This window comes from Neodiprion virginianus, chromosome 5 (genome assembly GCF_021901495.1).
Source record: "Neodiprion virginianus isolate iyNeoVirg1 chromosome 5, iyNeoVirg1.1, whole genome shotgun sequence".
NCBI lineage: Eukaryota > Metazoa > Arthropoda > Insecta > Hymenoptera > Diprionidae > Neodiprion > Neodiprion virginianus.
Window position 1 is genome coordinate 27456250 of NC_060881.1, and position 23155 is coordinate 27479404.

The 23155-nt window shown below is 39.4% G+C and overlaps 6 protein-coding genes, 2 long non-coding RNA genes and 1 other non-coding gene across 14 annotated transcripts; 4 read left to right on the plus strand and 5 right to left on the minus strand.

The window, feature by feature from the left end:
- Positions 1–401: 401 nt before the first annotated feature.
- Positions 402–2206, minus strand: LOC124304493 (ADP-ribosylation factor-related protein 1). Its single transcript, XM_046762816.1, has 5 exons — positions 2016–2206; positions 1753–1923; positions 1250–1331; positions 741–912; positions 402–650 (listed from the first exon to the last, which is right to left on the minus strand). The coding sequence occupies exons 1-5, from the start codon at positions 2106–2108 to the stop codon at positions 551–553; spliced, it is 618 nt and encodes a 205-aa protein (XP_046618772.1). The 5' UTR covers positions 2109–2206; the 3' UTR covers positions 402–550.
- Positions 2207–3391: 1185 nt separating this feature from the next.
- LOC124304485 (uncharacterized) lies at positions 3392–5157 on the minus strand. The gene is made up of 3 exons (XM_046762803.1): positions 5129–5157; positions 4775–4882; positions 3392–4691 (listed from the first exon to the last, which is right to left on the minus strand). Exons 2-3 carry the CDS (start codon positions 4871–4873, stop codon positions 3522–3524), a joined length of 1269 nt encoding a protein of 422 aa, XP_046618759.1. The 5' UTR covers positions 4874–4882; positions 5129–5157; the 3' UTR covers positions 3392–3521.
- Positions 5158–8050: 2893 nt separating this feature from the next.
- Positions 8051–10153, plus strand: LOC124305618 (uncharacterized). The gene is made up of 7 exons (XM_046765198.1): positions 8051–8180; positions 8299–8421; positions 8507–8676; positions 8761–9026; positions 9249–9508; positions 9579–9785; positions 9853–10153. The coding sequence occupies exons 1-7, from the start codon at positions 8104–8106 to the stop codon at positions 10013–10015; spliced, it is 1266 nt and encodes a 421-aa protein (XP_046621154.1). The 5' UTR covers positions 8051–8103; the 3' UTR covers positions 10016–10153.
- Positions 10154–10474: 321 nt separating this feature from the next.
- Positions 10475–15011, minus strand: LOC124304484 (proton-coupled folate transporter-like). Of its 3 annotated transcripts, XM_046762800.1 has the most exons (7): positions 14170–15011; positions 13063–13323; positions 12542–12891; positions 12180–12459; positions 11642–11824; positions 10724–10871; positions 10475–10647 (listed from the first exon to the last, which is right to left on the minus strand). In XM_046762800.1, the coding sequence occupies exons 1-7, from the start codon at positions 14264–14266 to the stop codon at positions 10626–10628; spliced, it is 1341 nt and encodes a 446-aa protein (XP_046618756.1). In that variant the 5' UTR covers positions 14267–15011; the 3' UTR covers positions 10475–10625. The 3 variants fall into 3 exon arrangements, with proteins under 3 accessions (XP_046618756.1, XP_046618757.1, XP_046618755.1); XM_046762801.1 differs by lacking the exon at positions 10475–10647 and having other exon boundaries at positions 10741–11541; positions 14231–15011; XM_046762799.1 differs by lacking the exon at positions 10475–10647 and having other exon boundaries at positions 10741–11541.
- Trnav-aac (transfer RNA valine (anticodon AAC)) lies at positions 14687–14759 on the plus strand. The gene has a single exon. It is a non-coding gene; the product is annotated as a tRNA-Val (tRNA).
- Positions 15012–15072: 61 nt separating the features above from the next.
- LOC124304495 (uncharacterized) lies at positions 15073–15732 on the plus strand. The gene is made up of 2 exons (XR_006908199.1): positions 15073–15282; positions 15556–15732. It is a non-coding gene; the product is annotated as an uncharacterized LOC124304495 (long non-coding RNA).
- A 138-nt stretch (positions 15733–15870) lies between these two features.
- Positions 15871–17248, minus strand: LOC124304494 (protein dj-1beta-like). Its single transcript, XM_046762817.1, has 4 exons — positions 16951–17248; positions 16529–16690; positions 16194–16383; positions 15871–16098 (listed from the first exon to the last, which is right to left on the minus strand). Exons 1-4 carry the CDS (start codon positions 17035–17037, stop codon positions 15971–15973), a joined length of 567 nt encoding a protein of 188 aa, XP_046618773.1. The 5' UTR covers positions 17038–17248; the 3' UTR covers positions 15871–15970.
- Positions 17249–17582: 334 nt separating this feature from the next.
- LOC124304483 (UNC93-like protein) lies at positions 17583–20849 on the minus strand. 4 transcript variants are annotated; one of them, XM_046762797.1, is made up of 8 exons: positions 20359–20522; positions 19882–20276; positions 19491–19777; positions 19209–19431; positions 18925–19084; positions 18556–18823; positions 18363–18434; positions 17583–18281 (listed from the first exon to the last, which is right to left on the minus strand). In XM_046762797.1, the coding sequence occupies exons 2-8, from the start codon at positions 20142–20144 to the stop codon at positions 18175–18177; spliced, it is 1380 nt and encodes a 459-aa protein (XP_046618753.1). In that variant the 5' UTR covers positions 20145–20276; positions 20359–20522; the 3' UTR covers positions 17583–18174. The 4 variants fall into 4 exon arrangements, with proteins under 4 accessions (XP_046618753.1, XP_046618752.1, XP_046618751.1 ...); XM_046762796.1 differs by lacking the exon at positions 20359–20522 and adding an exon at positions 20597–20849 and having other exon boundaries at positions 17583–18434; XM_046762795.1 differs by having other exon boundaries at positions 17583–18434.
- On the plus strand, positions 20750–23117 carry LOC124304496 (uncharacterized). The gene is made up of 3 exons (XR_006908200.1): positions 20750–20883; positions 21030–21091; positions 22966–23117. It is a non-coding gene; the product is annotated as an uncharacterized LOC124304496 (long non-coding RNA).
- Positions 23118–23155: the final 38 nt, after the last annotated feature.

Sequence of the window (23155 nt, forward strand, 5' to 3'; positions counted from 1 at the left end):
TATTTATCACTAGCATTATAGAGCGCCAGAAGGTGTGAGGTGTTGCCTTTATCTCTTATCTCACTCTGTGACTCCGCTATCAGCTGACACTGAGCAAGAGCTACCATTCTAATCAACCATCAGATTCAATTTTACTATCTATTTTCCGACGCTTTTTCATTGCATTAAAAACACATTTACCGGTTGGCCGCGAAGAATAATTAATCGTGATTAATTTGAGGATATTTACGGATACAGATTTTACACAATATCAGTGACTTCGATATTGTTCTGCTAATATTATCGTTATTATTTCACCTGTCTTACAAATATTGATCAATCGATATTTCTCCTCGAAGATTATCGATACAGTGGAATGTATTTCCTTTTATTACCGTAATAGTTCAGAAATGCGATTAATATTGAAATAAAAATAATTTATTTATATAAATAATAATAACAATATTAATAATAATATTAACAACGAATTGTCGTATTGGAAAATGTACAAAATATCTATTCTTAAAATTTAACTTATGTTTTACCGTTATTGAAGACAGGAATGTATTTGCTACGACAGACAATTATCGTCCTGATTACGAGGCGGACGGATGTCGTTATTTCTTTTGATGCAATCGACCAGCCAGTGAATTCCTTCGTCTACACCGTCGCTATAAATAACAACAATTATTACGCCGTATTGAGCGATCAAATTCAATGAGTTTATCCCTGAGTAACCCCTGCGAAATTATTCTTTTTACCCATTTAACGCGGAAACCGGCATCACCATGCAATCTCTCCTTCCAATGAGATGGGCATTCTGATTGAAAATCGGCTTCACATCTCTGACTCCCATACAGTCTGGTATATCTTGTTTATTAGCGAGAACCAGCAGAGGTACTCCCATCAAATGCTCCGAAGATATCATCCTGTCTACATACATCTGTTATAAGCGCACTTATTCATTTTTGAAATTTGACAGGCTGTTCCATGCGAACATACTTTGAATAAGCATATTTTTCGTTCTAAAGAAATCGATAATTTCGACCATGGTAAAACTTGAAGCGTTTTAGACAAATTTACTACTTTCTGAGGATCTTGAGGCACCCTTCAAGTAATACATGTGTTTCAGGTAGCTCAAGATACTTTTAAACTCGCATTGCAAAACTTTATTTTAAGACTATTGTTGGATTTCGAAAAGTAAAATGCACATTGACAGGTTGATGTAACAATAGAACATCCTGCACTTAGGCCAATGGTACTGTCTTACCAAAAGTCTCTTTGGAATCTGGTATTCTGTCTCTGTCCGAAGAATCAACAATGTAAATGACTGCGTGCGACTCTGCGTAGTACTGCAAAATATGTTATGTTTTACAAAATGTAATAGAGTTTTCATTGCAAATGATTCAACTTTATTTATAATGAGATCAATGATTGTGATCAGGCTTCAGGCTCGCCTTAGTAACCTTTAGAGGGACAGCCTGGCTCTTTTAGGGGTCAGCAGATAATTCGGAAACTCCACCATGCGCGTTGACTATTTACATACATAAATCATACCTCTAAAAAAATATCCAATTTCAAGGGAAAAATGCCAGCCCTCTAAGGTTAAACAGAATATTGCCATTGTTGTATAATGAACGTCAGATTGTCAAGCGAATCTTGGTTTTTAAAATTTGAAATAAGAATTATGACTTGGGATTTTTTTAAAAAAAATGTGAGATATTCTAGGTCGACTGAAGTGAGTGAAAGATGAAATCAGGTTCGACATAAAACCTTATCCCAGAGAGACTGAAGTTCCTCCTGTCCTCCGAGATCCCAGAAGTTTAACCGCACGCCCGCGTGATCAATTTTTCCAATATTAAGGCCGACTGTTGTAGTAATTTTGCTGGGATTCATGCCTTTGTAGTTTTTCGTGAACTTCGTTTTAGCTGCCTCTAAGTAAGTCTGTGAAATAGTTAAACTACCGTTTAGAAAACTCACAATGTCTCTTCGTACAGAACATAACCTAAGACAACAATGTGTAATGATACTCTTACCGTCTTCCCTGCATTGTCTAAGCCCAGTATCAGTATGTAATATTCGTCTTTTTGCATGAGGTACTTATAAAGACCGTTTAATAATGTATACATTTCAATATTGTTCACTCTTTGACAAGTTTACTTCCGTGACATAGTAAATTCAATATGAGCCAAGTGGTTGGGTATTTACCAATGACGACGATTTGTAAATCGGTATTGCACGAACTCGACATTATCGGTAACAACTTGATATATCTGGAAATACGTGTAACATCCCGTCGGTATTGTGGAATAACGAACGACCGATGATATATTCGGGACGCAAATTTTACTTACCAGATTGCGGAGTTATAGGACATAAGAAACATGATACACGGTAACTATCGTACACTGAAATAGAATGTCCCATGAATGTTATATCTGTGCTAAAACTATGGCAGTCGAAGATAATTACTAACGAAACGAAAAAAATTACCGCCGTTCCAGGCGACGCCGCGACGATGAGGTTAATCATTTTCCAATTTTCCGTCGGAATACACTGTTCGTTGGTGACATAATTCAATAATGTATTCTAAATTCGTCTTCAACCACTGTTCACTATTTTCAAATAGTTTTTTTGTTTATTTTATTGTCGTTAATTCTGTCAATCTTGTGATGCGTTTAACGCGCCTTGGAAAGGCAACCCAACATACGTCGCAGCAAGTGAGAGCCTGAATGCTCTAACCGGGCACTCGCTTTACACAAATCAACACTTACAATATAGTTGCGCACCTTATCGCATTTATACAGCCGCCGATAGGATTAGCACTGGCATTGTATATGCAGTTGATCCTGATTCACTTTTCGATGTACCTATCGAATAGATCAAATTCCACGAACGCGTCTTGTAGTAAGCATCGTAACTAGTCCATACATCCGCAGATCCGCAATCAGGAAAGTAACGGAAGACAAGGGCTCTGTCCAATAAATCGCTATGTCGAATCAGTCGGTGTCCAATTAATCTAGCGCTCCATATAGCTTCCGATTATTTTTGCTGTCCAATAACGCTGATGTCCTATAGGATGGTGTCCAAGAAATCACGTAACAGTTGACTATATTATTATACAGTTATACAGTTATACAATTACAGTTATACAATACAGTTAATACAATTATACAGTTGATATTATGATTTTGCTTGCTCTGTATAGATGACTATATGATATTTGATCCAGTATATCTGATAATTCGTGCTTTTGTTTTTCATTACGTGATTTCTCATACATTTTATCGAATTTAGAAGATGAATCATGTAATAAATTACATGCTGAATTCTTTCAAAACACTTTATGATTTAACAAATGAACATTTACAGTAGGGTGGTAATACTGTTGATATTAAAATGATATAAAAGGTTATTTTATAGAGAAGAAATCAAGTATTATTTATTCAAACATATATTAGGTAATTTGAATGAAATTTGGTGGTAAAGTGGCAAATATACATAAGACAAGTATAAGTCAATTGGACATAAACGACTCAATTTTAATTTTGTTGAACGATCTTTTCTTCGGATTCTGACTCCGCTGCTCTCCGGAACCGGAATGATCCTTGTATTCCAACAGTTGGTTCCCACCTTTGGCCCGGGTACTTCTGAGCTCCGCCTGTCGCGCTGATCGAACCATGTTTATTCTCAAAAAGCTTGTGCTGGTAATCGACGTTGTAAGAAGGTCGGCGTTCTGGACCACTGAGATTCTTCTGCCAAGTGGCACGTACGGATCCTTGGGGTTCCGGCTGTGGTTCCGGCGATCTACGGAATCGGAAAGATCCTTGTACTCCAACAGTTGGTTCCCACCTTTGGCCCGGGTACTTCTGAGCTCCGCCTGTCGCGCTGATCGAACCATGTTTATTCTCAAAAAGCTTGTGCTGGTAATCGACGTTGTAAGAAGGTCGGCGTTCTGGACCACTGAGATTCTTCTGCCAAGTGGCACGTACGGATCCTTGGGGTTCCGGCTGTGGTTCCGGCGATCTACGGAATCGGAAAGATCCTTGTACTCCAACAGTTGGTTCCCACCTTTGGCCCGGGTACTTCTGAGCTCCGCCTGTCGCGCTGATCGAACCATGTTTATTCTCAAAAAGCTTGTGCTGGTAATCGACGTTGTAAGAAGGTCGGCGTTCTGGACCACTGAGATTCTTTTGCGCTGTAACGCTCACAGATCCTTGAGGTTCCGGCTGTGGTTCCGGCGATCTACGGAATCGGAAGGACCCTTGTACTCCAACAGTAGGTTGCACTCTCTGTCCTGGATTCTTCTGAGCTCCTGCTGTGGCGCTGATCGAACCATGCTTATTCTCAAAAAGCTTGTGCTGGTAGTCGACGTTGTAAGAAGGTCGGCGTTCTGGACCACTGAGATTCTTTTGCGCTGTAACGCTCACAGATCCTTGAGGTTCCGGCTGCGGTTCCGGCGATCTACGAAATCGGAAGGATCCTTGTAGTCCGACAGTTGGTTCCCACCTTTGACCTGGGTACTTCTGAGCTCCCCCTGTTGCGCTTATCGAACCATGTTTGTTCTCGAAGAGCTTCTGCTGATAATCGACGTTGTAAGAAGGTCGACGTTCTGGACCATCGAGATTCTTCTGCCAAGTGGCCCTTACGGATCCTTGGGGTTCCGGATCAGCTGATCTTCGAAACCGTGGTTTTGGTGGTGGCAGACGATTCTGAAGTAATAAAACGCGGCCATTATACAAACAGTTGGTAATTGTTCCATGAACATCATGATTCTAATGATAATTATACTCACGACATAAGGGGCGGGTCGCCTCGTGTCTCCTATACCTGGAGACGATTCTACTAGTGCCGTTAAGGCGATTGCTAAAATGATTAAAACGGCAGCCCTCATTTTGATCAACTATCTGAAACGAATTACAATCAGTCAAAATTCTGTTTATGACATGTCGTGTAGCATTATCTATTAATCAAAATTTTCAACGGATTTGAATTTAAATACGACTTAAAGAATTTAATCCTCATGATATTGATATTCAAGAGCAAACGTGTTACTTGATAATTGAATAGCTGTTACATCGACAACAAAGTCTTCAACACCAAAAAGCACACAAAATAGTAGAGAATCGTAAAGAAATGTTCATCTTACCTGTTCCAACTGAGTATGTCTCTGGACTGCAACTGTGCTGGCTGGTTGTAAGTTATTCGCTTTTATAGGTAGCCAAATGCATATATGATAAACTCTGGGAAAAACTTCCATCTCTACAATCACTCACACGGTTGAAACTTCCGCGGATTCCCCTTCGGTAGCTTGATAGCTCCGTGCAATCGTGCGTTGTTGTTTACTTCTTATTATTATAATCAAGATTAAAATATGTGCCCAAGGGTTACTCCATGCGAAATTGTACGCTATTTGGAGCATGTTATCGTATTCGTTATAATCGATCTGGGATCATATTTTTTCCTCAGTTATTAAAAAATGCTGAAACTGTTTAAATTTTAAATTAAGCGCAGGATATTCAACACTATTTTTGAAAAATATAAAAGGTACTATTATTAATCAGAAGCTACTTTCATAAGCGCAAAAAAAAAAGAATTTCCAATTGAACGTCATTATTATTCGTAAGATTATCGGATGTTGCCAGAAAATATTTGACATTATTTCAATAATCACGAATTACTCTAAGGAATATGCAATGATTTTTTATCGGACAGTTTTAGAATACAAAATTCTACGACCACAGTTGCATCATGATGATAAAATCTCCAGATGTCAAGCATATGGGGAATTCCATGCCAACCCAACTAACATTTGAACCTTATCATTTTTGATTTTGATTCAAATTTTTTCTCTAATTGTCCCAACGCTGAATTTTTTCAGATTTTTTATTCAACTATTAAAATTGATATATTATGTTATACAAGCACATGTATAGTGCTTTAGCTGTCGTAGTCGAATACGGCTGTGACCCTGGCTTACGCAGTGCAAAGATCGGGCGTTATTTTTTCGCTTACATGTATTGAGAATTGGCACATGCAGAAGTCAGATACACGCGCGGTTGATTACCGATATCGTAACGTATATAACTGCCTGCTGGCAGTTCTTCCCCGCGTCTTGGATTTCCCTCGACAAAAATAAATACTAAGAAACGACGAGTATTTCCAGGCATTTCGCACTCAACTCTATTTGTCATGCTCTATACCAATCAGATTCTTCGTTATTCACTCCGATTTTGTCAGAGTCATTTTTGCATTATTAATGAGGAGAGAGGGTCCAAGACCATACACAAAGGGCGAAGCACGTAATCGATTAATGTCACTGGGAAAATTTTTCGAAACATAGATCCTTTGAACCCTTTGATGTCATCAATTTGAGGCTTGCGAGATCCTTTGTACTGAGGGAAAGTCTTGAGAAAAAATATACAAGTCCTCAAACAACTCGTAGTTCGGTAGACTTTCATTCGAGAATGTTATTTCGTTTCATACGGTGAAATTTCACAACGAATTCGGACATTCGTATTACGAGTCCTCCTCAAATTGTTTCTGAAAATTCATGTTGTCTCGATTGAATATAGCTTAGCTGACAATCAATTCATCAGCCGTCACTGCCGTAGGGAGTGGCAAGTAAATTCATAAGTGTCACAATCAGAATCGTGAAACCGTTTTCCATTTTCAGAGTAGACTTGGCACGAATAATACTGAGCAGATGCTGCATGAATTGAACCTGTGAAGCAAAGGTAAACGGACTCAAATCTAGACCAGAGACATTTTCTGTTGACATTGTTAATCGATGAAAAAACTATGCAAAATGAAAGAGGTATCATTCACTGTGAGTACCTTATACCACAGAGTCTTGAACCTCACAATCAGTCATGCCAAATACTATCGAATCATCAATCGCAGGTGAGGAAGAATCACTTTGTACATTCAATTCTTTTTCCAGAGCAAATCCGTTGTAGTTACTACTTTTCCTTGTTTTCATTCAATTCTCTTTGTTCGCGACTTCACTTCTAACATCATTAGCATTCATCCGATTATCCGGTGTAGCCAAAATAGCCCCGATATTTCAATGCTGATAAATTATGTGAAATGATATAACGATAATTTCTTACCAATCATTCGGACTATATTATTTTTAAACTCATATTGCGATATGTTATTTATACGCACGTGTCAGCTAGCCGATAACAGCAGTGACCCTATAACCAGCAGCTTGTAATGATCTGTAGGCGTTCCTTTTTTTGGTAGCATATAATTTGGCACATGTAGTAAGTCAGAGACGCGATTTATAACCGATAGTTTGACGTATACGTGTAACACGAACTACACGTACTTGCTGGGAGTTCTTCCCCGCATCTGCAATACCCTGACGCATAAATAAATACTAATGAATAACGAGTGCAGTCGCATTTTTAGGAATTTCACACTCCACTATATTTGTCACGCAATACCAGCCACGTTTTTTTTTATTCACTTTCTCAGAGTCATTATTGCATTGTTAATGAGAAAAAAGAGGCGGCGGCAATCCAACAAAGGATATATTTGATTATAATGATGAAAAAAATTCTCGCATCCTTCGACTCTTTGTACCAAATGTCATCAATTTCAAGCTTGCAAGATTCTTTGTGCTCAGAAGAAGTCGTAATAAAAAATACACAACTGCCCCAAGATTTATTACAAACAACGCGTAATGCGGTAAACTTCCAATGTGGAATGTTATTTCATTTCGTAAGTTGTTTCAGATGTCATATGGCAATACATGAGTTTCATAGGTCATTCCACGTACTTACGTTTTTGACAAATAATTATATCACCTCGATTAATTGCGTGCCTGATTGAATTCATCACCAGTAATTGCAGGGAAGACTGACAATTAGTAAATTAACGGGTCTCGTCATCAGAATCCCAACCCTGTTTTTAATTTGCCAAATACACTTGGCTTGAATGAGACGTTGAATAGATGGGTAAACGAACTTAAAGTTGACTCAAGCCCTATCCGTAGAGATTATAGACGCCCACTCCAACCTGATGTTCGAGGTATCGATTCGTATAAAGACTGGATAGCTGAAAAACTTCCCAACGAGTACCCGAAGGATCTTCTCCACTTGCATAAGCATCGCTATCATGCACTTTAAGAGTTCTGCTTACTCCACCTACGACAAGGAGGTTGTGAAACTTCTTCTCCACGTATTGGAATCAAAGTTAGTGTGCGGAATAGTTTCGGTCACATATATTGTGTATAATAATATGGATTATAAACGTATTTTTGTATTTAAAACCCGGGGATTAATTATCACCGGAAATCATTTCAATTTCCAGCTATGACCTGCGAGTAAATTCCTCGATACTGGGACTGGCGAACGGTAACGGAACTGTGGAAGTTACGGGACCCGGTTTAATCGGCACCGGCGAACACCGAACGTTTCCAATTTTCATTCACCAGTCAGCATAGTCCACCAGTAGTTAATTAAGACTCGACATTATTAGGCCAATGGTAGGTAAAATTGCATGGTCTGTAATATTTCAGGCCAACAATTTATCACAAAATCAACATCGTCAAACGGTCGAAGATAATCTTCCTGGCGCCATTTGCAAATGACGTTTGGTTCGTGCTGGCACTTCTTCTCCTGGGAGTCACCGTCGCCCTGACTTATGTCCTGGCAAGGGAAGTCCGACTGAGCGATTCTGAGACGGCTGGTATTTAACGCTGAGAAAAATTGAGCTCATATCAGTGATTGGCCGAAGCGTCACGGCTGTGATAACGGTTACTTCCGTTTCTAGGATGTCGGCGGAAGGTTCGATGGGAGCTGAGCGAAGTTCTCCTCGTTTCGGTCGGTGCACTTTGCCAGCAAGGCACAACGCTGAACCCGCAAGCTCCCTCGTCCAGGACCCTCTTCCTCGCGATATTCGTAATGGCAGCCCTCGTCTACACGGCTTACAACGCGAGTATCATCGCCATCACGGAATCGTTCGTCAATTCAGGGACAGTCGTCTCCGCACCTTCGCTTTACGCCAGTGATTCGCCCTATTTTGTACTCGACAAGCAAGTGAGTTTATAATTATGCAGTATTCCTACCCTTACCGACCGAGCAAACTCAGAAAATAACATTCCTGAACTTCGCTGCATCGTCGAAATTTGAATCCTTTCCGTTCGTTCATGTATTTCATATGGGTAGAAAAAGGACGAGTTCGCTCGGTCGGTAAAGGTAGGAGTACTCCTTACTCCGGTCCTTACTTTAACGGTCGCCTAACGAGTCTTTGATGCGCAGGACACGGAAAAACTGAAACCTCTTTACGGCGCAGCAAGACTTGAGATAACGCGAATCGTTCCATCTCAAGTACTGCTCAATGTTCTCGATGGTTCAGCCGTTTTACTGGCCGACCGAACATCGACCAGAGACATTTTCCATCGACGTTGTCGGTCGATGAAAAGACTGTGCAAAGTTAAAGAGGCGCCATTCGCTGCGGGTACTTATCACAGAGTCCTGAACCTAAGTCACGACAAGTACAAAAGAATTATTAATCGCAGGTAAGGGGGAATCGCTTTTTAGGTACTGTTTCTCCTTGTTTTCGTTCAATTCTCTTTGTTCGCGGTTCAGCCTCTTGCGCCTTCGGGAATTCGGACTACTCGAACGGACCAGAAGGTTTCTCTTCAAGACGTGGCCCTTATGCGAGTCCCACGGAGCTTGTTGCAGCGAGGCTATCAGCATCTACCTGGACGACGTTTATCCAGCATTTTACCTACTCGGCGCAGGAGTCGGACTTTCACTTACACTTCTGTCGATCGAGCTACTATTCTTCCAATGGTGATCGCAATGCGCTTCTGATGTAATACAATTGGCCTAAGCATTTTGATAATGAATTTTCCATTAGTTCTAAGTGGTTCAGGAGAAGACGAATGGGCTTTCCAAAATCTCAATCGAGTCCGGATGGATGGTTGCGGTTAAGAGATGCTATACTCTGGATGACCCCTCCAGCAGAAGAAAGTGCTGAAGATATCATAGATCTGCAAAATCGAGCTCGAACAATGTGCTGATTACAAAAAGCAAACATCGTGTTTGCTTTATTGTCGGACAAATATTGAACAAAAGTAGGTATAATATATAATACTTGTAAGTAAGTGTTTCGAATAATCGATGTAATCAGGATAATAGTACGCTATATCTGGATTTATTTGTATGCGAAATAAAGAATAACAGATCAGGCGGAAAAGTTGAGAGTAAAACGATATTTTATTGCAATGCATTACGATAGATATAAGATATGATGAGACAGTATTTCGGTTTTCAGCAGTGGGTCGGTCGTAGTTCTTTTAAAAATCAAAAATTTCTGATCATTCAACGTCGGGTCTCCATTCAATCTTCATTTTTAAAGTATTCGGCGGAACGTCGTCCACGGTGCTGAAAAAACGAAGAATAATTTTAGAACGGACGAGTCGGGTTGAATTAAATTTTTATGCATAAATTCGATCACTGAATTACTTACATAAGCGTCCGGCCATCTTGGTTTTGGATTGAAGGGTCCTGTTCCAGGAAACGTGGGAAAGGTTCCACCTGGTCTTGGCCGTCCAATACTGGGTTTATGGATATAGGCCTGGGTCAGCATGACTGAGCCGAGGATCAGCAAAAATAGCACTAGCGCTGTTTTCATCTCGAATTTATTACAGATCTATTTAGAAGGGAAAACCTCTGTATAAACTATAGCAATATATAGTAAGTATGCAAATCGGTACGATAATTATTACCTGCAGTTATTGCCACGTCTGATCTGGAACTGCGAGTGACGATTCTCGACTCTCCGACAGCTTTTATGGACGCCGATAGCGAAGAGATTTATTATGTATTCCTCGAGGTAGAAGGGAAATCCCCGGGTCACAATGTAGCTCTTCGCAGCTACCAGGGATTATGGATATGTGAGGTACTGGTATACATTTGCACTTTACAGATAACCCGTTTATTCCGCGTATTTCGGTCTCGGGGACTTACCAATATCGTATTGCGTGATTTACCGACACGTGGGTGCTCAATCATTAATAAAATATTATGACAAATCAGCAATCTAAATACATATTATATAGGACATACATGTAATACGCAGTTAGTTGGTGTAATGATATTTTTAATAATCATACATGCAAGTATATCAACTTTGCAGATTGCCCCAAGTGGAATTACGGCGAAATGAGAGTTTAAAGCGGCTGTTTAACTTTATTTTGCGTTATGATAAAAAATTATTTAAATTATAGAATGGCTTGTTTAAACATCGAATCTCGCTATTGTTTTACAGGAATGAAACCATAGACATGGTTGAATCTTAACTACCACCGTGAACTTTAATTATCCTCTGCAATGACAGGAACGTAGCTTATATCGCGAGACTTTCGGATTAGTATTCCTATGCCCACTGTGACAAGTATCAACACGGCGAAGAAACTTGTCGAAAGGAGGTAAACGGGCGATGGATATATCGGTGGTAAATAATGGGAATAAATTAATGTGTAGAGTGGAGCTCCGGCCAACGGACTTAACGTTTCGAGTGATTTGGTGAGGGATAAAACTTTGCCTGAAAATTTAGAAATTTATTTTTCTCTAAAACGTAAGATTTCATTTTTCGTTAAATTCGTCGCGTTAATTAATAATATTCAAGCGATGCGTAAACTCACCAATGTCTTCTGCAGGTACGGACTTTGATATTACAGATCGCATGACAGGTTCCACAGCTCCACCAAAAAATCCGATACTAGCCGCGAGATAAATGTGCCAACTTTTCGTCGCGAGAGCTTCTGTGAGCGAACCGCCCAGACACGCTGCGAATGCTATGCCACTTATAAGAGTATCTGAGAAGCCTAAAATTGAGATGAAATTAAATTCATTGCAGGTAATCCAAAAAGTCGTAAAATATATTTGGATTTTTTTCGCATAGGTTTCTTTTTTTCAACTCCTGCTGCTTGCTTAGAAAAAAAAAAATAAACAAAGAAAAGAAAATAAGGAAACTAATAATTACAAATAAACGTGAAAGTTGAAAGTTGAGTTTTCACTAAATCTCCATGTTTTGAAGCCTAGAGAATCACATTCGATCGTACTTTGCTAGACGTCTGGATGCGTGTTGCTTCAGCTGTGACGAATTTTCGTCCGACGATACGTCAGTTTGCTCGGGCGATAAAGGTAGGACTACTACGTACCCTTAATCTTGGACTTTACCTAAAACGCGACTGAATAATGTGACTCCAATGACTATGCATGGCATACTCAGCATGTAACCAATGCCGCTGCAATAAGAATAATGTTGGACATCCCAGCCCAGCCGCGCTCTTGTAAATAAAAATTCAATGCTGATTTCTCCTTGGAAAACCAATCCAGTCAGAGTAAGGGCGAAAATGGCGAACCAGACAACCGGTCGATGAAAACCATTTCGCTTCTGCAAGGAGCTGAGAAGAAGTTCTCGAATGGAAGAGATCCTAAATACTTCACGTATCGATTCCTGTTGAAATATCGTCGACATTCAATGATGAATTATGTATAGATAACACGTATCACCGTTTAACGGCGTATCGGATATTCACCTTAGAGGCATCTCTCACTGTTTCTGGGACAATGAAGTAAGTGTAAGTTAACGCCAATATGCAGCATACCGCCGATGCGCCGAATACAGCTGTATAACCATAGTGTTCGAAAATCCAAGGCGTGATAAATCTGCCGAGTATAATTCCGAGAAACACCGATGCCTGAAGCCAAGTCATGAGCATCGTTCTCTCCTTTTCCGCAGTAATATCAGAGATATGACACATCGCTGCTATCATCACGGCACAAACTCCACCGAAGCTAAATGCTGGGACCGAAGGGATCACCAAGTACCAAGGATTCGTGTCCCAAATTGAAATCAGAGTGTGTGATACGTGCAGTATGGTAAAACCTGTGAAGGTGCAAGATTGACAATCACACGCTGCATTACTATTGGTTATTATTATTAAGGGAATATAAGGCGAGACGATGCGTTGTTCGGTACTGTTCGCTGTTTAAATAGTAGCCGAGGCAATAATGCACCTACAATTAGACAAAGCTTAGAGAAAAAGACAAAACTCGCCTGCTAACGATAATAAAAAAAGCGGTCTTCTTCCAGCTCGATCGCTCCAAGAACCAAGAAACAGAGAAGCGACTGCTGGCAAAAAATTTTCTGTCAACGACTTCGCCAACAGGATCATACTTGCGTACGGCTGAACTTCCGCCTCCAACTTGATTGCTTCCGGGCTACTGGCATTGGTTCGAAGGATATTGCACTCGGTGCGATTGATATTCAGTGAGAATAGACAGGTGCGGTACAAAATTAAGTCAGTCAGGACCGTTCCTGCAAATTCGAGTACTGTTTTTTTTTTTAAATTTTACATAATACAGTGTGTATTAGTCTTTAACGATCGAGGAAAAGTGTCATTCTAATGCGATGCCAGTCAAAAGTATCGACAAATTTTTTCGTTTTACGCGAGAGTAAGACGAGAAAATCTTTTTCTTACAATTGGTGGTAATCAATTACAGATATACATTGTCTGCCATTGTTGTTAACGTTGCAATAAAAACATTTTTGCCGAATATTGGTCCTCGGCATTATGCAGGGAGAATTAAGCCAACTGTGACTTCTTTGGATCATTAATACTTAAACTTTGAGAATAGTCAAAATAAGTGACAGTTTACAGGGCCGCTCAATCACAGCTGTAAAACTGTGAACTCGAAACTGATGAATCATCGTATGTATGTAAACAAATATGACGAGGCCTATATTCACCTCATCATATTTCTTCCTCACTCCCAAATTTGAAATTTCACCGCACAACAATAAGCGCCTTTGGCAGTTTCACGGTCAATAGTACATACGTGTAAATATGAGCGAATAGAAACAATAGAATGCCGAGGGCATTATGACAGATTAGTACATAAGCTATTATCAGCCGAATCGCACGTGGAAACGTCAGAACGAGAGAAAAATAAGCTGTAAATGTCGTTTCTCCATTTACAGGTAATATTATTTTTATTAAACATAGAATATAAGTACGTAATGTAAAGAAAAGTAATGTAATGTAATAGTATACGAAACAATAAACTCCATTTACAGAGAAACTCATCGCAGCTTCGACAGTGTTAAAAAAGGAACATTATATGTATATGACAAATAAAAAATAATAAAATTATATTTTCGAACCTGTCAACGCTTGTCCAAACAGTAGTAACGTCACTGGAGGAGCCAGGATAAAAAAACGTACATTGAATGGTTTCGGTGCGATTTCTGTATCCGTCATTTTTTATTTCATCTCCCGACGGACCGTTTGAAACAAAGACTTAAATACGAGCCTAGAGAATGTACTGCAACCGCTGAACGACTGAACAATAAATGAGCAAAAAAATTCTCTGCAAACACAAAGGACATGAAATTCGTGTAGTTGATGCGCATACAACTCTGCGGTTTGTTTCTTATCTATACATCCGGCAATTATAAAATAAGCAGTATAGATATGTTTCATCTAGGTATAAATATCACATTTTCGAACTGACTATCGCGATGAGAAACTGTAGATTTCTCGTCCCCTCGATTCTGCTATCATTGAAACGTATAATAAAATTCAATAAAATGATATACGGGAGAAAATTCTGGGTCAAATTTAACTGTTCGAGTTGCGAAACTGAAGTGATTTATTTAACCAAAACTTTACAAGTATATAGTTTCCGTGGTGTAGTGGTTATCACATCCGCCTAACACGCGGAAGGTCCCCGGTTCGATCCCGGGCGGAAACATTATTTTTTTAAATGGCGTTGACCATTCACGGTTTCTAAAAAGCTAAATTAATCCGATATCAATTTCAGAAGATAGTTAAAATCTATTTATCGTGCCGTGTTACCGTAACTTCCTTGGATTAGGGTAGATTATTTATATACCTTATACAGTTGGAATATCTGCTGCAAGATAATAATGCAAAAATTTTCACAATCTGTAAAATTCTATTTCCATTATCGCAGACGCAATTATCTTTTGTTTATTATTGCATTACGCACGTCGCGGGTATGAATTTCCGCGAATGCAAAGCGACGGGGATCCACGCGCTGGTATTTACTCTTGCAAATATCGAACCCGCATGTGTCAGCTGTGAATGCTGAATTTTCTTTTATTCAATGTCCTTAAAGACTGTGATAACCCGTGCAATAGCACATCTATGGTCACGAATCCATATATAAACGGACCCCAATACGCTGCATTCAACATTCTGAGCACTGCGGTCAACAAGCATCTGAACGATAAGGTACGCAATTCACAGTCAAAGTCTGTAAAGAATAATACATTTTAAACGATTTACCCAATTTTTGATATCATGTCTGTAGTTAAGTGATAGAACAGTTTGAAATTTTGTAAGATTCGAATTAGAAACAAATAATTCTTCAGTACAGTGTTCTAGTGCTCCTAATTTCTGTGAATATAACATACACGCACGTATTTAGAATTGCCTGGTTCAAGAAGTTTTGATAATATTTTTTCTACTCAAAAGTTGTTATTGATGTGAATTTCACCAGTCATAGATATTTATTCTGATTTCAGAATTTACAAAAATGAAGTTCCTCAACATTGTATTTGTGTTGGCGGCAGCTTTGGTGCTGGCACTGGCGGGATGTGAAGCACAGAGGTTCGATTTTCACATTCCACCATTCAACCCAAAAGACAAAGTCAAGCTTCCTCCAATTAGATTTTAAGCCGTGCTGCAGTAGGGTGAAATAATGTAATATGTGAAAAATACAATTGATCTTGTTTAAGAGTTTTCTGAAAACGTTACTTTCTTGTTTCTCTGTCACTATTGCAATTCTTAAGTATAGGAGAGAATCTAATCTTAATAATAATAAAAGAAGTACACGTAAATCTTATAGAAGTAATGTTATTTATTAAAAACTGTCATTCGTCATCCTGGCCAGCCTTCCGGAAAACTTTCTCTTACTTCGCTTCGTCTTGTAGTACCAAATTACTTGTACTCATCACAAAGCATGCCTCGGGCAACTGTAGTTGCTTCTGGTTTTCCTATCAAGGCTTCAACGATTGCCAATCCAAACAAGTATGCAGTCGAAGGTCCCTGGCTTGTGATGAAATTGCCTAAATCATAAGTAAAAATGCATCAATTTACTCTTTATGCATCAAGTTAGCAGTAGGTAATAAATAAGTTTGATGTTCATTGTGCAGTTTCTCACCATCAATCACCACCTTCTCATCTATATACGTATAGTCATCTTGTAACTGATCCTTCATCGATGGGTAGGCAGTGATTTTCTTGCCCTTGGCAAGTCCGTGGGCTTTCAATGCAGTTGGCGCTGCACAAATAGCTGCCACTAGTCGATTTTCACTCGCTTGTTTTTGGAGGATGGCGCCAACTTTGTCCGACTGTGATAAAAAGTACATTGTGTTCAGATAGCAGACAGAAACTTCAATTCAGGTAGGCAAGATTTAGAGGGTTTTTTTTCTTCCGTTTTAGGCTGAAACTATCCATGTATACCTGTAGGTAAACGGAATGTATACATGACCTTACTTTAGCCAAGGCTTGAGAGCCAGCAAGTCCACCGGGCATTATAACAACGTCATAAGCTTTATCCTTGTGTTCATCCGTCAGTTGTTCATCGGGGCAAATTTTCACACCTCTGCTACATGTAACGACATTGCTGCCGTCGAGACTGGCTACAGTTACTGCAATCTGAAAAAAAATGGAGACGTAGTAATATCCATGCAGCTATTTTCTCGTTTTTTCTAGCACTATAGAAGCTTAAAAACGTAGCTCAGGCACTCATCACATTGGTTTCTTTTTATATCATACTTGTCCCATTTTAATCTTGGAATTTAAGGATTGAGGTAGATCATTAAGAGGACGAAATATCAAAGTTAAAAAAAATAACAATACCGGTATATCGACGTAGAATCTTGTTGCATACTGTCAAAATAAATGTGCATTCGTACCCCAGCACGTCGAAGAACATCGATGGTGATAACCGCTTCCATTTCCTCCGCGCCTTCGGCCAGGAGTAAAATCGCTGTTTTTGGCATTTTAAAATAGATTTTTGATTCCTCTTCTCCGTGTACTTGTATTCTTCACTCGGCTTTAATCTTTAATAGAATTCTAAGCCAAGGTCATCTACGCGCCGCACCGCAACAGCTGATCGCTTGACGAACGTACAGTGTGAATATAATTGAGATTGTCACTTTGCAATGCGTCATCTAGTAGAAAAAAATCAAACTAATGCAACCAGGTAGCTGAGACATACTGCTGATCGTTGACCGTGTTTTTTCACGTGTGGATAGTAGAACACATTTATTACTGGTCGTGTTTAATTAATTTATGTGCTATGAGTAATTTCAAACCCCAAGAATTACGATTTGCCTCCATTAAAATTAAAAATTTTGGTTATGTGGTGATGAAATGGCGCTGATAACCAGGCTCTGACGTCATGTGGACAATTTCCAGTAGAAACAGGCGCGCAACGATTCGAGCGAGGATTCGAGAAGCGATTTGAAATACTCCCCGTGTTGCGCGCCGCAGCGCTGCTGCTCTGAAATGCTAAATAAACACGCTTCATAAATAATCAGGAGAATTCAAAAAGACTGGGGCGATTTATTTTAGGACAAAAGTACAAGGAGACGCGTGACGTTTGAAGTTCGTTCCAGGAATCCAGAAAGATACTCGTTGATTCCAAAAGACGTTCGTTGATTTTTGACTAATTAAATAAATACATGCATATTCGAAAGGGGAAACCGTAACAATATTTTGAAAAATGCTTCTGGTTTTTTTTCAGCCGGTTTCAAATGGCACCATTGAATACACTTACACCTTCCACAATTTTACCAGAATACAATTTTCTTTACATACACAATACAACTGATGAAAAAATTGAATTATTTCTACAATTACTTCATGATGATACGGGTTCATGATATATTGGTTCTAGCTAAAATATCGCCAAGTGTTTTCAAATCATTTTTCACCTGTGGCGTACCGCTTTTTAGAGCCATATAACTAGTGTCCGTAACCAATTAATATTACTTTAAGATCGACACTCTCTTAACTATTAAAACATTATACTTTCCTGGATATGCTTCCACCCTTAGTCTCGCCATGCATTTAATATCATATTCAATTTATCACGTGCAAGTCGTACCGATCCTACACTGCTAGTACGGAGTTAATCAGCTAGAAGCTTCTCTAGTTGCAACGAGCTCGAAGATCTTTCTTTCATCTGTAATGGTCCGACTGGCTCTACCCTTCCGAATGATAATCACGTATCCAGTAACTCCTATACAAAGAATAGCCAACAAAATGTACAACTTTATGTTTGTGCATAAGTAGGGGCTGTAAGCATAGGCTAACACTGAACCGGTTGCTTCCCAAAGTCGGAAGTTTGAATAAGCAGCTTCTTCCTTGCCAGGGAAAAGAATGCCACTCAATGCTGAAAAAGAATAATAAGCGGTATTTCTTCATCCATAAATTAAGATGCGTAAAAATAATAAGATCCGGATAGCAAGTTAACTGATTCTAAATTTAACAAGTCAACTACAATTGTCACTCACCATTAACTTGAACAAGCCAAATAGCATCGCAGACTCCCCACAATCCCGACATCACAAAAAATATGATTCCCTGTTCCGGTGTCGGCTTCCAGAGCAATAGTGCTACTATTATTGCAACATGAAGAATGAATGCGAAAACCATTACCGGAGTTCGTCCAGTGAGTTTTACCACGGACCCCGTGCTTATAGCAGCAATCGCATTTGCCACTCCGTAGCAAATCATCACGTAACCGATATTACTAATACCCCATGCGCAGGAGACGAACGCCTGCGATTAGTAAATAATAAGCGGTTGTGAGTTGCTAGAAGTGGCAGGAAACAAGCAAATTTCATTGATCATGTTCTCGACTCATTCCTTGGATTACTTACGGCGTTGAAATCGGCAAAAAGGAAAGCTTGCTCAGCCCCGATGAACAGTGTTATCGGTAAAATGAGCAGCTGTCTCTTTTCTTTCAGTAACTTCAAAGTAACAGCGAGTAATTTAAGACCAGACTTCCCAGTAGTTGATCCGGAACGGCCCCTGTCGTACCTGAAATAAAAATTCACGTCACGTTGTAGTGACAGTTGGAAGATCACCGTCATTTCCATGGCGAAAAGATCGGTAGTGGTTTGTCCTTTCACACGGTCCGGACATAGCGTGAGATCCGTATTACCTAGTCAGAGAGTCTACTCCGAAAGCAACAACGAGAATAGCGAAGACCATGCATCCTAGGTAAATACCGGAGATCAGTTGAATTCGTTCAGCAGGGGGTGGTTTCAGATTTGGATTTTCTTCATCGGTCTGTGCTGCGCAGAAATTTGCCCCACAAATTTCAGCGACGAGGGTGCTGTTTATAGTGTTGTTTACTGGCGTGGCATCCAATCCGTAGGACAATACTGCAACAGGTTTTTAAATTTAGCATTAAATCTCACATGTTCCTAAATATTTTTCTTACCTGCCGACGAGATCAGGTTCCCCCAAACCTGCGCCATTTGGTAAAACATGAAGAAGAGGCCGAAGAACCTTGTGACCAAAACGTCCGCGCTCAGTTCCGATACAGAGGCATAAGCTTCGGACACAACCGTGAGATAAGTACATTTTGCACACCAAAGTGGTCCGCCACCCAAGCCAACGGCAAGTCCCGCTGGAATCATGGTGAAAAACTTGGGGTAGAACTGGGCTGCGATGAAAGGCATGTACGAGATAAACGTCAGGGATATGGTCCACTTGCATCCAAGCCAGCTGTGAGATAAAGCAGTGGGTGATCGGTCATTGATCGGGCCTATAGTTGAGGAAATTGTATTACGCGTGGTTTTTTAACCGTCAATTATCACTGTCGATGTTACCTTATCATGAGTACGGGTAGAAAAATGTTGCTCAGGATCAAACTGCCGTATATTGAAGCCAAGGTAAACGTGCCCAGAGATTTGTCCGCGTTAACGGAACTTTGCAGATTGCTGGCGCCCATGAAAGCCGTGAAATGTACCATAAAAGCGAAGCTGATCATCAATATGTTTTTCATGATTCGCCATCTTTCCGATGGCAGGAAATTTGACCTTCCATCTTTGACTTCAATGAAATTTCCTCCCACATTTTCCTTGGATGGCATGCTGTAGGTGGGTTTTTTCTTCTTTTATTTACAGGACACGGCAACCTTTTCTATCCACAGCTTCCCAGGTTTCCAAAATTCATCACATATCATAAAATTTTGTTTATTTAATCGCCAGTGTTGATTGTCTCTCTGAAATTGTACAAAGAGTGATTCACGTCGAGATTTGACATGTTTATTGGAATATATTATTAATATGGACAGAAATTCTCACTATATTTCAAGTCAACTGGAATTAGGCATATTATGAGCCCTTTGTTAACTGTACACTGGTTAAGAGTGCGCGAATGTTCTCTGAAATGTCATCGTGAAGGCAACACTCGACGTCAACTACTATTAAATTTTCAGTTGACTATGAGCAATCAAGACAAAAGGACCAATAATTTGCAATACTGCATATCAACTTTAAGGCCAGATTTTTGACGATCTATCGCCATTCAAAAATAGCCCACCTTTGTCTATTTTTTGCCAAGAATGTGTTGAAATTTTTTTTATTGGACAAAACGTCGACTTTTTCTAGTCGAATGATAGTTGGCCTCTGGATAAGAATGCTAACTGGGTACCAAGATTCGCGAAAGTTTAAGATATTGCAGTTAGTTTTAAATAACGAGATTACGCGATTAATGTATCTAAAAATAGAAGAATCACGGTTTGTGTTGTGTGAAATTTCAGACACAGGGCAATTAATCGACTAGCACGATTCGACTACTTCAAGACTCGTGATCAGACTAACTAGAAGGTACGAAAACCTGATCTGTAAATCCGTTCCGGCATGATTTCATATTATTCTGTACTCAAGATCATTCATTTTTTTCTTCACGCATCAATTCCTGAAACGTCAGCATCACGTAATACATGTATAATAGAATCGCTAATGGTTTAAAGGGATCGCCAAGCTAAGGAATTTGGAATGGCTCAAGGCACTTCTCGACAGCCGAATAATATGTGTAAGATGACCTTGAATTTGGCATGGACATTTACTAATTATCGATTTGATTAATTGCTGGGCAATCGAGAAAAGTCGTATGGTCATTGACGTGAGATAGGCTGGATGCTATGGAGGGATACCAAAGTTTAGAGATGAAATTCTAAATTGTGTCTAACCGACGATCGGATTAGAATTCAATTCTTGAATCACTCTACGCTGTTATTGGAATATGACATGAATGATGAATAACTATACTGTAATCAAACTATAATAATCACTGTATCGTGCTAAATTGTGTGACTTTCATTCCACTCGGCGATTCAAGTGTGCTATAATAATTATGGATATTATAAGACGGTGAAATAAACAACGCGAAACTTAACGCGTTCTAAAGAGAATTATGTTAAACCATCTCTGTCATAAGATCTTCATTCATTAATAAACATTTCGTATTGAATGTATACCTATGCAAATGTGTATGTTACCAAAAAAGGGAAAGTCTGAGCAACAGCTACAACGTTCATCTATCGGATAGTTAAAGTGGAGGCGTGATAGGTTTAGAAAAATTGGACGTACAACTTGAGACGTCCTTATGTACATAACATCAGAATTGTAGAATACACGCCCAAAATTTAGATTTGAGTCACGTAAATGGTACGTGGCAAAGCGCGGAGGTAAATAACTTCTTTAACGTAAGTCCTATACGATTCGTGTACACTAGAAACGCTTCTCTTAGCTGGATGTAGATTATACCTGCAATATAGCGAACATCGATAAACGACTTTGCCGCAAGCATCAGCATCAAACCATACATGCGAAACAAAGCGAGAGCATCGCTTATAAACTCTAGCGATAAACCAAAACTGCCCGGATTTCGCGGTGATTTGATAAGGTCGATAAGGAGAAGAATTAGGGATACTGAATTTGATACGCTGGAATCGTTTATTCGAAAAACGGTTCCCCATGTGTGTCGATGCATTGTGAAAGGAGAGTTACTCACGATCAGAAAGAAAACGTATCACCGGCAGTTCGAGGCCGAGGCCGATGCTTTACATGCCTCTTTATACAGCCATCAGATTATGAATTTCAACATCGTAAACGGCTAATATGGGAACCTGTCGTGGGTGCCCTCCACATCATTACTTTTGCCTGAGAGGCAGAAATACCGATAAACAAAGCTAAAGTGAGAGGCTGCATTCTCAGACTGACAATCGACGATGTTTTCAATACACTTGCTAAAGAAAAGGTCGAGACCATCCAAAATCGTCATGGTCGGACACGTAATTAATTTTCGTGTTCGTGAGGAGAAAAAATGCCGCTTCTTCGCTTGTGTCCATGAATTTATATAAATACCAAACGGCTTGCTCGTCAAGCGTGAACAGCTTCAAAATTGTACAGCGGAATTAAGCACTTGTTCCCCACTATATTTAATCGCACATGACATCCTGCAGAGTTATTGAAACCTATCATCGTACAGTACGTGAAATATTCCGGACGATTCGGTAGATTCGGTTACATGTTTACTTGAGCATATTACTGACTGGTTCTTACAGTCTTAACTCACGTAAACAGGCGCAAAATTATCTAAAAAGTTGCGTATTATTGCCTTTGACGAATTTTTCGCCGTGGTTCACTATACATTTCGCTTCCCGCAGTAAATTGAACTGTACCGGTCGATTCAAAGTTTTTGAGACTGAAAATAAAAAAGAATGGAATTGGGTGCGAAATAAATAACTTTTGATTAATTCCAACTGGTTTTAATCTGAAACATTTATAAAACTTCGAATTGATCGATTCGTTGTTCCGTTCATTGTCGGTAGCGAGATTATATTTCCCAGATTTTGCCAGCTCAATTCTCATACGCAAATTAATTTTATTTACAAATTATTGCAGAACTGCACTTCACAGTGATACAACTTTTGCTCATTCATCGTCAACATGGAACGGAGGAATAATTGGATCACAGATACATGCAATAAATAAACTTATACATGAAAATTAAATCAATGCAATTATGTTTAATCTAAACAAGCATGTTTAATACAGATGTTCCAACTCACTGTTTTTCGTTTCTTTATTTATT

What these genes read in the sequence shown, in the direction of transcription:
- LOC124304484 (XM_046762799.1), bottom strand. Translation starts at nt 14,266, where the DNA reads ATGACGGATACAGAAATCGCACCGAAACCATTCAATGTACGTTTTTTT. An exon ending in GTTTGGACAAGCGTTGACAG is followed by an intron (nt 13,324 to 14,169) that starts GTTCGAAAATAT and finishes TCGAATTTGCAG; the next exon opens with GAACGGTCCTGACTGACTTA. An exon ending in TTTTTTATTATCGTTAGCAG is followed by an intron (nt 12,892 to 13,062) that starts GCGAGTTTTGTC and finishes GCACCTTCACAG; the next exon opens with GTTTTACCATACTGCACGTA.
- LOC124304483 (XM_046762796.1), bottom strand. Translation starts at nt 20,144, where the DNA reads ATGCCATCCAAGGAAAATGTGGGAGGAAATTTCATTGAAGTCAAAGAT. An exon ending in GAACCTGATCTCGTCGGCAG is followed by an intron (nt 19,432 to 19,490) that starts GTAAGAAAAATA and finishes AACCTGTTGCAG; the next exon opens with TATTGTCCTACGGATTGGAT. An exon ending in TTTTTGCCGATTTCAACGCC is followed by an intron (nt 18,824 to 18,924) that starts GTAAGTAATCCA and finishes TACTAATCGCAG; the next exon opens with GCGTTCGTCTCCTGCGCATG.
- LOC124304493 (XM_046762816.1), bottom strand. Translation starts at nt 2,108, where the DNA reads ATGTATACATTATTAAACGGTCTTTATAAGTACCTCATGCAAAAAGAC. An exon ending in TAGACAATGCAGGGAAGACG is followed by an intron (nt 1,924 to 2,015) that starts GTAAGAGTATCA and finishes ACTATTTCACAG; the next exon opens with ACTTACTTAGAGGCAGCTAA. An exon ending in CCGGTTTCCGCGTTAAATGG is followed by an intron (nt 651 to 740) that starts GTAAAAAGAATA and finishes TGTTATTTATAG; the next exon opens with CGACGGTGTAGACGAAGGAA.
- LOC124304485 (XM_046762803.1), bottom strand. Translation starts at nt 4,873, where the DNA reads ATGAGGGCTGCCGTTTTAATCATTTTAGCAATCGCCTTAACGGCACTA. An exon ending in GGCGACCCGCCCCTTATGTC is followed by an intron (nt 4,692 to 4,774) that starts GTGAGTATAATT and finishes TTATTACTTCAG; the next exon opens with AATCGTCTGCCACCACCAAA.
- LOC124304494 (XM_046762817.1), bottom strand. Translation starts at nt 17,037, where the DNA reads ATGCCAAAAACAGCGATTTTACTCCTGGCCGAAGGCGCGGAGGAAATG. An exon ending in ATGTTCTTCGACGTGCTGGG is followed by an intron (nt 16,691 to 16,950) that starts GTACGAATGCAC and finishes ATTTTTTTTCAG; the next exon opens with ATTGCAGTAACTGTAGCCAG. An exon ending in TGAGAAGGTGGTGATTGATG is followed by an intron (nt 16,099 to 16,193) that starts GTGAGAAACTGC and finishes CTTATGATTTAG; the next exon opens with GCAATTTCATCACAAGCCAG.
- LOC124305618 (XM_046765198.1), top strand. Translation starts at nt 8,104, where the DNA reads ATGCACTTTAAGAGTTCTGCTTACTCCACCTACGACAAGGAGGTTGTG. An exon ending in GAGCGATTCTGAGACGGCTG is followed by an intron (nt 8,677 to 8,760) that starts GTATTTAACGCT and finishes TTCCGTTTCTAG; the next exon opens with GATGTCGGCGGAAGGTTCGA. An exon ending in GAGCTACTATTCTTCCAATG is followed by an intron (nt 9,786 to 9,852) that starts GTGATCGCAATG and finishes ATTTTCCATTAG; the next exon opens with TTCTAAGTGGTTCAGGAGAA.